The 12687-nt window shown below is 36.3% G+C and overlaps 1 protein-coding gene across 1 annotated transcript; it reads left to right on the forward strand.

Annotated features, from left to right (window-relative positions):
• The first annotated feature begins 317 nt into the window (after positions 1 to 317).
• Positions 318 to 10827, forward strand: LOC113779658 (pyruvate kinase isozyme G, chloroplastic). The gene is made up of 12 exons (XM_027325329.1): positions 318 to 838; positions 1949 to 2200; positions 3837 to 4002; positions 4174 to 4308; positions 4420 to 4530; positions 4634 to 4722; positions 6138 to 6200; positions 6610 to 6785; positions 7887 to 7989; positions 9191 to 9339; positions 10280 to 10388; positions 10465 to 10827. Exons 1-12 carry the CDS (start codon positions 566 to 568, stop codon positions 10576 to 10578), a joined length of 1740 nt encoding a protein of 579 aa, XP_027181130.1. The 5' UTR covers positions 318 to 565; the 3' UTR covers positions 10579 to 10827.
• Positions 10828 to 12687: the final 1860 nt, after the last annotated feature.

Below are 12687 nucleotides of genomic sequence, written 5' to 3' on the forward strand. Positions count from 1 at the left end.
TTTGACATGTCTTTTGAATATTTGTTACTATAGGTAGAGTTCGAATTTTCGACTTGACAAAAAAAAGTTTTTGGTGGCCACAAAATTGTCACTTGTATTACCCTAGCTAATACTACTACAAGCAAGGCAAGAAAAGACCAAAAGTTGGACGACCACGCGCATGACGCCACGAGTGGGGGTGATCTTCTCTTCTGCAGCCAAACATTAAAAAAAAAAAAAAAAAAACCAGGCATGTCCATGTCCAACTGCCCAGGCTCGGTTATTTTGTTTTTTTTCGCTCAACGAAACTCGCTCTCCTCCTCGTGTCCCCCGTCCCCTGGCCTTTTCCCCCTTCCTTTTCGGGCGTAATTAACCACACAACACACAAGGCTACTTTTTTCTCAACATTTACAAAAACACACACAACACACACTTCCTTCTTCAGTAACTGTGTCTTGGCTCCATTTGAGTTGAAAACGCAATCAAGAAGCTCTTTGCTCTGTTTCTTTTCGTGGGCTGTTCTTGTTTTTTATTATCTCGAAAGTGTTTTTAGTTTTCGCTAGAGGTGGTTAGTTTTAGGTAATTAATGGCGACGATTCCGTTACCAAGTGGTGGAAATGGGATGTCTTGGTTGAAATCCGATACAACTCGGGCTGTATCAGACCGTTTTGCGTCGGTCAAGAACGTTAATGACTTGTTCTTCAGCTCTTCTGGACTAAAAGGTGGAAGAAAAATACTTGCTCGAACAAAGATTCTTGCTGTTAAATCCTCGGAGCGGATTCAGTCTGCTAATAAAAGCAATAGTAGTGGTACTAGTAACAACAACTTCCCCTCTTTAAATGGCCCTGCAACCACTCTGGTAAGTAGCCCCTCATTAAAGCTCCTCTTTTTATTTTATTTACAAGTATATCTCTGTATGTTTGGTTATTGTTGCTGTTTTTGTTTTGGAGGAATTGCAGTAAATGGATGTTTTTACTTCATGTTCGTTTTTTGTTTTCTGATAGATGAAAATAAGATCTTTTAGTGAGTGGAAGTAGTAAATTTGTATTATCTGTGCATCACATGTAAAGGTAGCATTTATAGAAGATTTTGTTTTCATAAAGAAGGCATATTTATGAGATTTGAAGAAATATGCGAGATCTTTTTAGATTGGGCTTAGTCAGAATTCATTTTGTCAGAAAGAGTGATGTCACTAATTATCAGCGAGCATTCATTTTGTTACAGAGAGTGATATCAGTAATTATCACTCATATGTGGTGGAATGAATGGACATGGTGGGATGCTACAAAATACCTGAAAGAGATATGGTACCTTTTGACTTAACAAAGAAATATGGGCCTTTATTGTGGAAGTATGGAAAGAGGATTTGTGCGGACAGCTTAGTGTCAATATAGTGAATTTTGATGTTGGCACTATAGAAGTTTGTCTGCATTAACTTTATGGTGATTTTGTAAAAATCTCAGGTTGCCACTTAGCAGTCATTGACATATAGGTTGGTAAGATTTAAAAATGTTGTGTTCATTTATTGTGGAACTAGGTAGGAGTGTTCATCTGGTAATTTTGCATCTAAAACAAACCATGTTACTACAAATCTGGACTGAGAGTTTTTATAGGTACACAGTGACCTCCATATATTGATTATCATGAGTTGGAGGTTGATTTCAGTGTATGCAGTAGAAGAAATGTATGTGAGGAAACGGTACAAAGTTGCAGTAATTTTTAAAATTTATGGAAAAAGAAAAACATTTGCTGGCAAACTGTTTTAGATTCCTGTGCAAAATTTTGCTGGAAACAGGGCTTCTATTATCAGACTACCTTATGTGGTTCTTTTACTTGTTCTTGCTTGGGCAAATCTCCTGCAAAGTGCTAGAAATTGTCTCTGTTTATCATCGAAGTTTGCATGTTACTACATGTGTAATTCTGAACGACATTACATTCTTCGCTTTGAGTGAGTTGAAGTTCTTTTCAGTCTAGGGATTTTGCTTTGGACCAGACAACAATGGATGCCAATCCTTGGAGAAAAACAAAGATAGTATGCACGATTGGTCCTTCAACAAGTTCTCGTGAAATGATCTGGAAACTGGCAGAAACAGGAATGAACGTAGCCCGTTTAAATATGTCGCACGGAGACCATGCATCTCACCAAAAAACAATTGATCTGGTTAAGGAGTACAATGCTCAGTTTGATAGCAAGGTTATATCAATTATGCTGGACACCAAGGTATGTCTCTTTATGTTTACAAGAATTTAAATACTAGAGGAATTGTTTTGTTCACAACATCACATTCAATGAATATCTCCTATATATTCTCTAGATGTTGTGAAGGAATCTGAATGTAGTTCCTTGTTTAGATGCATATGCATTCATATGGTTTTGTAGTTTTCTGTATGACTTGTATAGTTGGCATTGGTTTTTGCCATGATGCTGAATAAGTTTTGACCTAAATGATTTTGGTTCATTGATGGGATCTTATTTCAAGAGAATCAGAAGTACGGAAAATTGGCCTGATATTCTCTTAATCATCAATTCAAGTTGTGATTATGTTGACCAGCACTTTTAGTTGGTGGTTACTTCTTTGTTTACTTCATTAGATTCCTTCTTTTTACTTTGTTGTGGACTTTATACTCCTACCAAAAGCACATATGGGACTGTTTGTCCTGTTGGTGCATTTGAGCTATCTAAAGTCATTGGCTGTTCTGCATATGTGATTGTGAACATAAACAAGGATAATTGCAATGAACAAAGCTGGCATGACTATGTTTATTGTCTGGCTTTAACTAACATGATCATTACCTATGCGTGTTATGTGGAAAATTCATGTCTAATAATTTGGTGATGTTTAAACTTTAATGTACAGGAATCACTAAAACCAACTGTTAAGCATGGAGTGGACACTTTTTGCGAAGACCTCTTTGTAGTCTTTATTTCTAATCTATCCTCCACAAAAGTGCATCCTTATTTTGACTTTTTCAACCAGATAGCTCAATTGACCAGCACTGAAGATAGAAGGCATGCTTTTCTTGGCAATTAAATTTGTATTTAGGATTCTACTGTTTGGTCTTTGTGTCAAATGTGCTATAGTTGAATCCTGATTGGTGGATGAATTCAGTAGGAAGCTGAGAGCCTTTTTTTTTGCATCATCTTCCAAATGTGATTGTCATTATTATGAGTCCTAGGACTCTTTGTATTGCCAGGTTTTGCATGAAAATAAGCATTATCATAATCACCATCTTCCAATTGACCAGGACTGAAACTAGAAGGCATGCTTTTCTTGGCAATTAAATTTGTACGTTTAGGATTCTACTGTCTGCTCAGGTGTTGTATGTGTCAAAGACATTATAGTTGAATCCTGATTGCTCGATGAAGTCAGTAGGAAGCTGAGAGCCATTTCTTTGTGCCATCTCCCAAGTGTGATTGTCATTATCATGAGTCATAGTACCTCTTCATTTTGCCAGGTTTTGCACAAAAATAAGTAGTATCTTAATCAATCACTTAAACATTCATTTTATCTGCAAAGTTATTTGTTTCTAAGAATGCATTGCTGGTATTTTGTCACTTACCTCTCTGCTGCTCCTTGCAATGACGTTTCCTTTATAGCACCAAATTTAGTCTTCCATATAGAAGCTTTGTTGTTTGTTTATAAGAATTCAAGAGCACAGAAAATGAAATTACAAGGGACAGCTCATGAATTCTCAGGTATTTTTTGGACCACCTACTTGTTTAAGCTAACATCCGAATGTTCTTTAAAAGTTCTGTTTGATCCATCTATTTACTGACTGGCAACTTCTCTCTCCTCTATATTCTTTGTAGTGTGTTTACTGAAGCATATTTTATTTTTGTTGTTATTTTAACATAGGGACCTGAGGTCAGAAGCGGAGATGTGCCGCAGCCAATCCTCCTCAAAGAGGGACAAGAGTTTAATTTCACCATTAAAAGAGGAGTTTCAACGGAAAATACTGTTAGTGTTAACTATGATGACTTTATAAATGATGTGGAGGTTGGGGATATACTACTAGTTGATGGTAACTATCTCCCTCTTTTAGTCAATTGCTGTTGCTTTTCTCATTTATGCTTACGAATAATACTGTACAATTCACTGTGCTCACCCCTAGGATTTGTTGTATATGCTTACTCCGTTTTGGCAGTTAATTTCATTTGCATGGTAAATGTTGACAAGCATTCATCTTTTTTAGGGGGAATGATGTCATTAGCAGTGAAATTAAAGACAAAGGATTTAGTAAAATGTGAAGTAGTCGATGGTGGAGAGCTGAAATCAAGAAGACATTTAAATGTGCGTGGGAAAAGTGCAACTCTACCTTCAATAACAGGTTTCATGTCTTCTATACTACATTCCACCTATGAAAAAAATTCTTTTATCATGCTTCCATTATCCGAAAAGGTTGCTTCTCAATGACTCCCTCACACCGTAATCTGTGTAGACAAAGACTGGGAAGATATCAAGTTTGGTGTGGATAACCAAGTTGATTTCTATGCTGTTTCTTTTGTGAAGGATGCAAAGGTGGTCCATGAATTGAAAGATTATCTTAAAAGTAAGGTGTCTCTTGGTCTCATTCTATTATATGATTGAAGTTCATTAAATATAATTTTCATTTTTTCTTGGGTTCATCTGACCATTGAAAAATCTTTTTGCAGGCTGCAATGCTGATATTCATGTCATTGTGAAGATTGAAAGTGCCGACTCTATACCAAATCTTCATTCTATCCTTACTGCATCTGATGGGGTAATTTAAATTTCTTAACTAATTCATTTATACTTCTGATGTGTGGTTCTCTAATTTTCCTTCTTTTCTTTATTTACTGTTTAATTCCTTAACAACTATAAAAGGATATGCCTAGTTCGTTCTTATTGCTTTTCATGTTTTGTGTGTTGGCCCTAGAGTCATATGTATTAATGGCTTTATATGTCTAATAAATGAAGAATTCAGAGAAAAGATAAATCAAGGAAGGTTTTAAGTATGGAAACTTATAGCTTCATTTAGGAAAGAAAACATGCACAATCTCTCAAAAGAGAGTTTGTGATAGCTACATTCAATTTTTCTCTCTTATTGTTTTTTGATGTGCTTATTTCGTGGATGTCAGCTATAAAACAATAGATGAACCCAATATGAATTAATTAATTTAAATGGCTTGAAGGGGGGTTGCTTATGAATGTTATGATTGGAGAATGGATGTATCTTTAATCTATTGAGTGCTAGTCTATTACCTTCACTCAAAACTGTTTCTATCTTGAACTCCATTAATTACTCTTTTGGACGGAAAAGGGACTTGTGGTTGGCTCAATCATTTGGTGCAGTCACTGTTGATTGTCTTGCATGGCAACTTGAAACTAGAGTTTGTATTAACCAGATAGACTAGCTTTTAACTTCCCTCTTAACATTCAATCAATTTTAAAGGATTGAAATGTCTACCTATCTGTAGATATTACCACAAATTCTTTTCAGCTCTTTCGTCTTCTTGTTAATAGTCCCTCCTCCAAAAACTGCATCCTAACCTTTTCTGTTTTACCCCTTGCTTCAATGTCCAGTGTTTCATGCATGCAGTAATGAGTGTGAAACTTTTCACGAAGAAAGAATAAGAATAACATACCTTTGATAGCCATTTGATTCTAATTTCAAAAGTTGACATACCAAAGAGGCTGAGACCACTTTTAAAAGATGCTTTTTTTGTATGGGTAAAAAGATCAACTGGTGATATTCTTTTCTGTTATGGTTTTTCTTCTGTCAAAATGGCCTATGGAACTGATGGGGCTCCTGCACTTACTACGGTGCCTTAACCTTGCAATGGTGTAGGTGGTTTTAATTTGTCAAGCCTATGACACCCTATAAAAATCCTAAGAAGCCATGCATCCTGTGAAAAGATCTTCCTCATTGTAGAAATATCTTGTGAATAGGCCCATATAACTTTTTGGTTAACAAATGCTGCCTATTCTCTTCCCCCCCCCCCTTCTTTGTGGACACCTATGTATAAATACACACACACACATATGCATGTTGTCATTGTGTAGTGCTGGATGATTTGTGCAATGTGCACAGGTTTGTAGAAGTTGTTAAGACTGATAAAATCCCTTGCAGTTGTACAAATAAGTTGTTAAACTCTAGTTACAGCAATTATCAAACAATTCTATGATCAATGATAGGCAATGGTGGCCCGTGGCGACCTTGGAGCTGAACTTCCAATTGAGGAAGTCCCTCTGTTGCAGGTACCTGTCTTGCTTTTTGTTCCAGGCTTTTTCTGTTACTCATGTAAAATTAAAATATATATATTGCTGAGCCATACTGCAAGTCTTATTATCTATTCTTTTCCACTAATAAAAATTAGACATGGTGGTAGGCTAATGGTAATTTAACAAGTACAAGGAATGAGGCCAAGATGTGTCTGAATTGTGTTTACATTTGGTTGTATTTGCCGATTAACCAACCCCCCCCCCCCCCCACCCCCCCCAAAAAAAATCACTTGATACCTTTTGTATTGACAAAATGGTATTACCAGAAAAATCACTTGATGCCTTTTGTATTGACAAATTGGTATTACCAGAAACTATGGCTGTCCATTACCTTTTAGGGCGACCACTACTAAAATAATCTCCTTGCTATGCTGTTTTGTAATAGGAGGACATTATTAAAAGGTGTCGCAGCATGCAGAAACCGGTGATTGTAGCAACTAATATGCTGGAAAGCATGATTGATCACCCAACCCCAACAAGGGCTGAAGTTTCAGATATAGCCATTGCAGTGAAAGGGGGTGCTGATGCAGTAATGCTTTCAGGAGAAACTGCTCATGGAAAGTATGTTCTACTTATTCGCCAACTCACTTGTGATTGGGAACTACCATCATTTGAATATTGGCCTAGAAGTTTTTTCTGTCTTTTCATTTGGCTTGCAACTTACAATTGGTATTAAGACATAGGGTGGGTCCAATCAATGTTGACTTAGGTGGTTTTGTATTCTCCCCCAAGGTTTTGCCTGTGAATGCTGGCGACAACTTATTATAATTATGTTGGCTCGTAGTTCATGTTTAAGTTCTAAATATAGAGGGACAAATTTATGGAAAATGCCTGTTTAACCATTTCATCATCAATGATATCTGCTGTGTTGGTCAATTTGATGCAATCCTATTCTTTAACATGCTATTGAGCAAGACTTCCATTGTCTTTCTTTCTACACATTTGGAAGGAAATTGTTTTTATCAATTCATTAAGGGTTTTCTTTATTAGGATGAGTCTTTGTTATTACAAGTATGTGCCAAGAGAATTTTCTCACTTTCTTTGTGAAAATATCAGTATCTCACTTGAAGGTAAAGCATTTGCAAATGAGCTGCTAGAGAGCTGTATTTTGAAGGAAGACTTAGGTCGATAGTTACATACTAAAAGTAGCTGCACGTTTGGTGCCAGAAAAAGTGGTTACATGTCGGAATGTGTCAGTTTTAATATTTTGAGCCTTACCATCATTATATGTTATTTTCAGTTGGTTGCAATAATTATGCAGTTCCACTGGTTGCAAGTGTAGAGCTAAGAAGTTCAGTGTTTCTAGAATTCACCTCCTGTTCACTTCGTGTCTATTGAAATTATTTTAGCTAACAAGTATGGACAAAAAGTGTTTTTACTTGAGAAATAGTTTTCCTGACATTGATTATAGTAGACTGTCTCCAAAATGGAGTATATCCTGTAAGTTTATGGGGACATTTTGACATATACTAAAAGTAACCCCATTCCTATATGTAGTGTTGTTAATCTGGTCTAACTGATTTTCAATCTTGGTGATGAATTGAAGTGCTTAGAAGTTCTATTCTGTGCATGGTTGTGCTAATTTTCTTTTTAGCAGATCATATATAAGTATGATTTAAGTTCACGTATTGATACTTGGTTTTTCAATCCAAAACTTTCAAGATATCCATTGAAGGCTGTTAAAGTAATGCATACTGTGGCACTAAGGACTGAGTCAAGCCTACTAACCAGTATAGCTCCTCCAAGTCAATCTTCTGCATACAAGGTGCGTGAGGATTATGATTTGATCTTATGTTCCTTGAGTTTTGTCTGGGTATTGAATATAGTACTACCTTTTCAAATATGGATGAAGTCAAGCATGGATTTCACCAAGAGCTTTAAAGCTACAAATCTGTTCCTGTGTTTAATTTGCCAGTCTTTAGACTTTGTAGCCTGTGCTATTTGACTTTTGGCATTCTTTTTGATAATTAGTCCTTTGTAATATGGTTCTGCAAATAAGTCATTTCATGAAGGATTACTAAGTTAAGTGCTAGGTAGGATATGTAAGTTTGTCAAAATAGAGCTTATGGCATTAATTGGATGGTTAAGAGTTACTTCAAAAGTAATGAGACTTTTACCATCTTGTACAAAGTTTTGTGAAGATATTTGTAGCACATCTCTGATGCTACAAGAACTCATATACAGCTTCAGTCTGCCTAATTTTGAAGCCTGATGTTTGGAAAGAACAAAAAAAATATCCGAGACCATATAAGATGGGTCTAACTAGGATTAAGAAACATTTTGCAAGCAATATGTGACTAATATGTAGCTACTTCATGCTAGTTTTATCCTCTTTTCAACTTCTCTTTTATATACTGCTCCTTCTTCATACATTGGTACATACAGATTTGTGCTTGGATAATGTAAGCGTGTTTATCATCTATTTTTAGACATTATTGTTAGCATCTTTATCATCTATGTTTAGACATCGATTCTTGTAGTTAGAACAAATCCTGTAAATGAAACCTAATTTAGATGTATAACTTGTTTTTTCCCTTTGTAGGCTTGCTGTTGACTAAAGTACTTTTTGGAAACTGTTGTTATCACCCACTTGTTCATTCCCTTGCTCGCATTCTCCCTCTGCGATAGGCATTCTAAGATGGTGACTGTTGTTATTATGCTGTGGTTTTTGTATCAGGGGCCTCACAAGCTCCAGTTCAAACTAGTTTGCCCTTGAGGTGTTAATAAATGGAGGCATGGTGTAAATGAATATAGACTGGGTATAAATGAGTAAGATTGTGGTGAATAAAATTACCATTTTACCCGCAATTGGACTGAAATGGAACTTGTGAGGCCCATGAGCCATCGTTTTTCTACGCAGGATTGCATCTTGGGAAAATTGAAAAAAGATAAATTGGTTAGAGAATTGCAGTCCAGCTATATGGTTTATTTACTAACTTGAGCACTGCATGAACATCTTTTTGCAGGGCCATATGGGAGAAATGTTTGCTTTTCATGCAACCACAATGGCTAATACACTTGCTACCCCAATCATTGTTTTTACAAGAACAGGGTCCATGGCTATTCTTTTAAGTCATTATCGGCCTTCCTCAATAATATTTGCTTTCACAAATAAGTAAGTTGCAATGCACTTCATTTATTTGATAAACATCTCCAGTCTGTGTTCAGTACTCTTGATTATTACAAGATTACAGAGTGTTATCATGCATAACTGAAAGAAGGAAAAGCCAGAAACAGCACAGAGAAGAAGTGCTTAGGATTTTTTCTGTCAAAAGCACAGTAGAGGTGAATAGTCAAAAGGATTGTTTTCACAGGAATTTGTCATTTCTGGTTTGTTGTTTGCACTTCTTGAGGATGGTCAGAAATGTGTGATATATGTTATCATAAGCTTATAAGCTTGTAGGGAAAATGCCCGTCTCTCCTCTCTCTTCTCTCTCTTTCTGTGTGTGTCTAATACCTAATAAGCAAGTCTTTCTATATGTTCAAAGTAATTAGAAAAGCTAACTCTTTTAATCACATAGAATATTATGCTGATACTGCACAGTCAGCTGGTATTGCTCTGGCATAGTAACAGCGTTATGTTTGTGACATGCGATGTCAGTAGTCCATGTTGAAGAAACAACTCTTCTACTTAAGATGCATCCACCTAGCATTCCTCATACCCAAGTAGAAGGAGACCCGGGGGGGGGGGGGGGTTACCAAGTGAGAGAAAGTCTTGTAGGAGGGATGATATTGAATAATTCAAAACCAAATTTCTATCTTCTTGCCATTCATTGTTATGCTAATGCTAGAATCAGATTCTGGTTATTTTGCTGGAGTTGTAGTTCCTTTGTTCTTTCAAAACTCAAATATTTGGAAAGGAGAGAAACCAATATGCGCAATCTTTGAGCTAGTATTAAGCCGATCTAATCAAGCACTGAGTTGGTTTTTAATCAATCATTGCATAAGCTGTAAATTATCATTGGATGACTTTTTTCCTAGCTATTTTGGTCCTTCTCTTTAGGTATGGTAAACAGTTTTATACTGATTGTCGACGCATTCTTTCTTCTGGTCAGTGAGAGGGTGAAGCAACGGCTGGGTCTTTATCAAGGTGTGATGCCCATAGATATGGAATTTACAGATGATGCAGAAGAGACCTTTTCTCGAGCATTGAAACTTCTATTGGTTTGTTACTTTTCTCCCTATTTATGAATTCAAATCTGCTTGACTATCACTAACTTCATTTGATTCCCTATTTTAGATTAAGAACCTGATGAAGGAGGGAGAATTTGTTACTCTTGTCCAAAGTGGAGCGCAGCCAATCTGGCGTCGGGAATCTACTCATCATATTCAAGTTCGTAAAGTCCAAGGTTAATTCATGTATTTTTCAATTTGTTGAATAGAGAGTATATTGGATAGTTAAACATCGAGATTGCAGTTTTCTGTTTCTTTCTTTGTGGCTTTTGTCATACGAGTTTTTGTTGCTACTGTAAAATTAGTGAAGCTTCTAAGCTTCTAAAAGAAACAGAGTTTTGTTGCTCTTATATGTGCTGGTTTACAAATTCATTGTCCTATCATTTGCAATAGTTATATGATTCTGGAACCTTTAAATGGGTTTTGTTCTTTTGGTTTTTATTGTCTAAATCCGTCTTTTCATGTTGAAAATTTCCTTCAAGAAGACTGCTTTACCATAGTTCTGTAGAACTTCAGCACCAAATGGTAGACTTTGTCTTCTTATTTAGATGTTCATTACTGGGGACCTTCACGTAATCTCGCTCAGCTTCCATCCTCAATGAGTCATGAGATGAGCCATGTACCATTCCGTTGCAGGAAGTGAAGGACCAGTTCCTCCCGAGAGAGAGAGAGAGAGAGAGAGGGTCAATATTTTTTTCTGAGCATATCATGCATAGGTAAATGGGGATCAATTTTTATGAGTAGTTTAGAGAGAGGTAATCTGATGGTTCATGAGTAGTTTCCTCAATGAGAAAAGTCTAACAATTTTCTAGATTTAGGGCATACGGAGTTTATCTGGGGTTGTTCATTATATTTCTTATACCATGCATATTGATTGAAGTTTCTGAGCTAAATGCAATGCTTTTCACACATCAACTGCTTGGAATCACGTGGACCAGTTCCTTGTGATGTTGCCAAATCTTTTACATCTAGATATTCCGAGCTTCATGATCGTGGCAATATATGATCCTAAGAATAAAAAAGGTAAAAGATGAGGACGTCTGCAGTCTGTGGAAATGTTTAACATGGAAAATGGAGCTAGGTTACTCATGCTCATCCTTCTAGATCTTCATCAAAACTACCAAACCCTTTTATATGCAGCTGCTCACTTTCTTCTTACATTTGCATCCATCATGTAAACTTTGATGTATTACAAGATCAATTCATGTTTGCACTATTGCATCTGAGAGGAAGAGAGTAAAGAAGAGTAGGTAATGGACGCAAAAGAAAGGAAAGGAGCTAACTAATGGATTTCATAAATTAGCAACATTAACGTTGTCCTTTGTACAAAAAAAATGTGGCGTTGAATTTTTGTTTTGCTTTCATTTCTCTTTATCTTTCCACATAACTAATATAGCCTTCCTCTTCTGCCCTTTATGGGTGATACTTTCCGTTCTTTTCTTTCCAGTGCGAGATCTCATCCTCTCATTTTCTTGCCTACAATGCACACACTCTTAAGTTATCTCGACTGCTCATAGGTGCATCAAAATGTCAAAAGGACTAGCTGAAATGTGGCATCAATTAAAATAATTTGCACCTTGTCCTTGAGAAATAAATAGAGCACTTTCTTCTTTTGTTTTCTTTGCCTTCTCTTCTCCAACAATTTATATTGCACTGTTGTCGTTTCTTCCATGCGTTTCCTCTTGCTTCCCTTTTCAACATATTGTCCTGCCCTTCTCTGTCTATGTATTTCACATTCTTTGTTTTTATTATGAGATTTTACATTTCTCAAGTTTTAGCCCTTCATTCTGAACATGGTCTTAATTGCCTTATCCAAATTTTGGATTGCCCTGCATAAGGTGATGCTGCAAAATAGGTCAAGTTAGCCTTAATGCAAAGGGCATGTATAGCTTCCGGGTAGATTTCGTGGAGTTGCTTAGAATGGAATGCTTTTAATTGATAATGCTACTTTTCTTGGTTTGTTCTCAAGCAGCATAAAAAATCTGATGGTAGTGCGAAGCCTCCACCACTTTAAACTGCTTCTTAGTTTTGAGCATTTTAGCCTAAAAATCTGACAGTAATTGTGTGATCACATCTGCTATTTATGTATATAACCACCATTAACAGATTCACCGGTAACCTGAGAAAACTAAGTAGCAAGAAATTGTGTGTATCTGACTATACTTTTGAGTGATGACCCTCTACTCTTTTACGCATGCTATGTAAAACTATTGGTAGAAGATATTTTAGCCATTTAGTTCTTAGAGAATATTGAATTACAACTTCCTGTTTGTTTTGACCTCTTGGCAGT

This window comes from Coffea eugenioides, chromosome 8 (assembly GCF_003713205.1).
Source record: "Coffea eugenioides isolate CCC68of chromosome 8, Ceug_1.0, whole genome shotgun sequence".
Classification (NCBI taxonomy): Eukaryota; Viridiplantae; Streptophyta; class Magnoliopsida; order Gentianales; family Rubiaceae; genus Coffea; species Coffea eugenioides.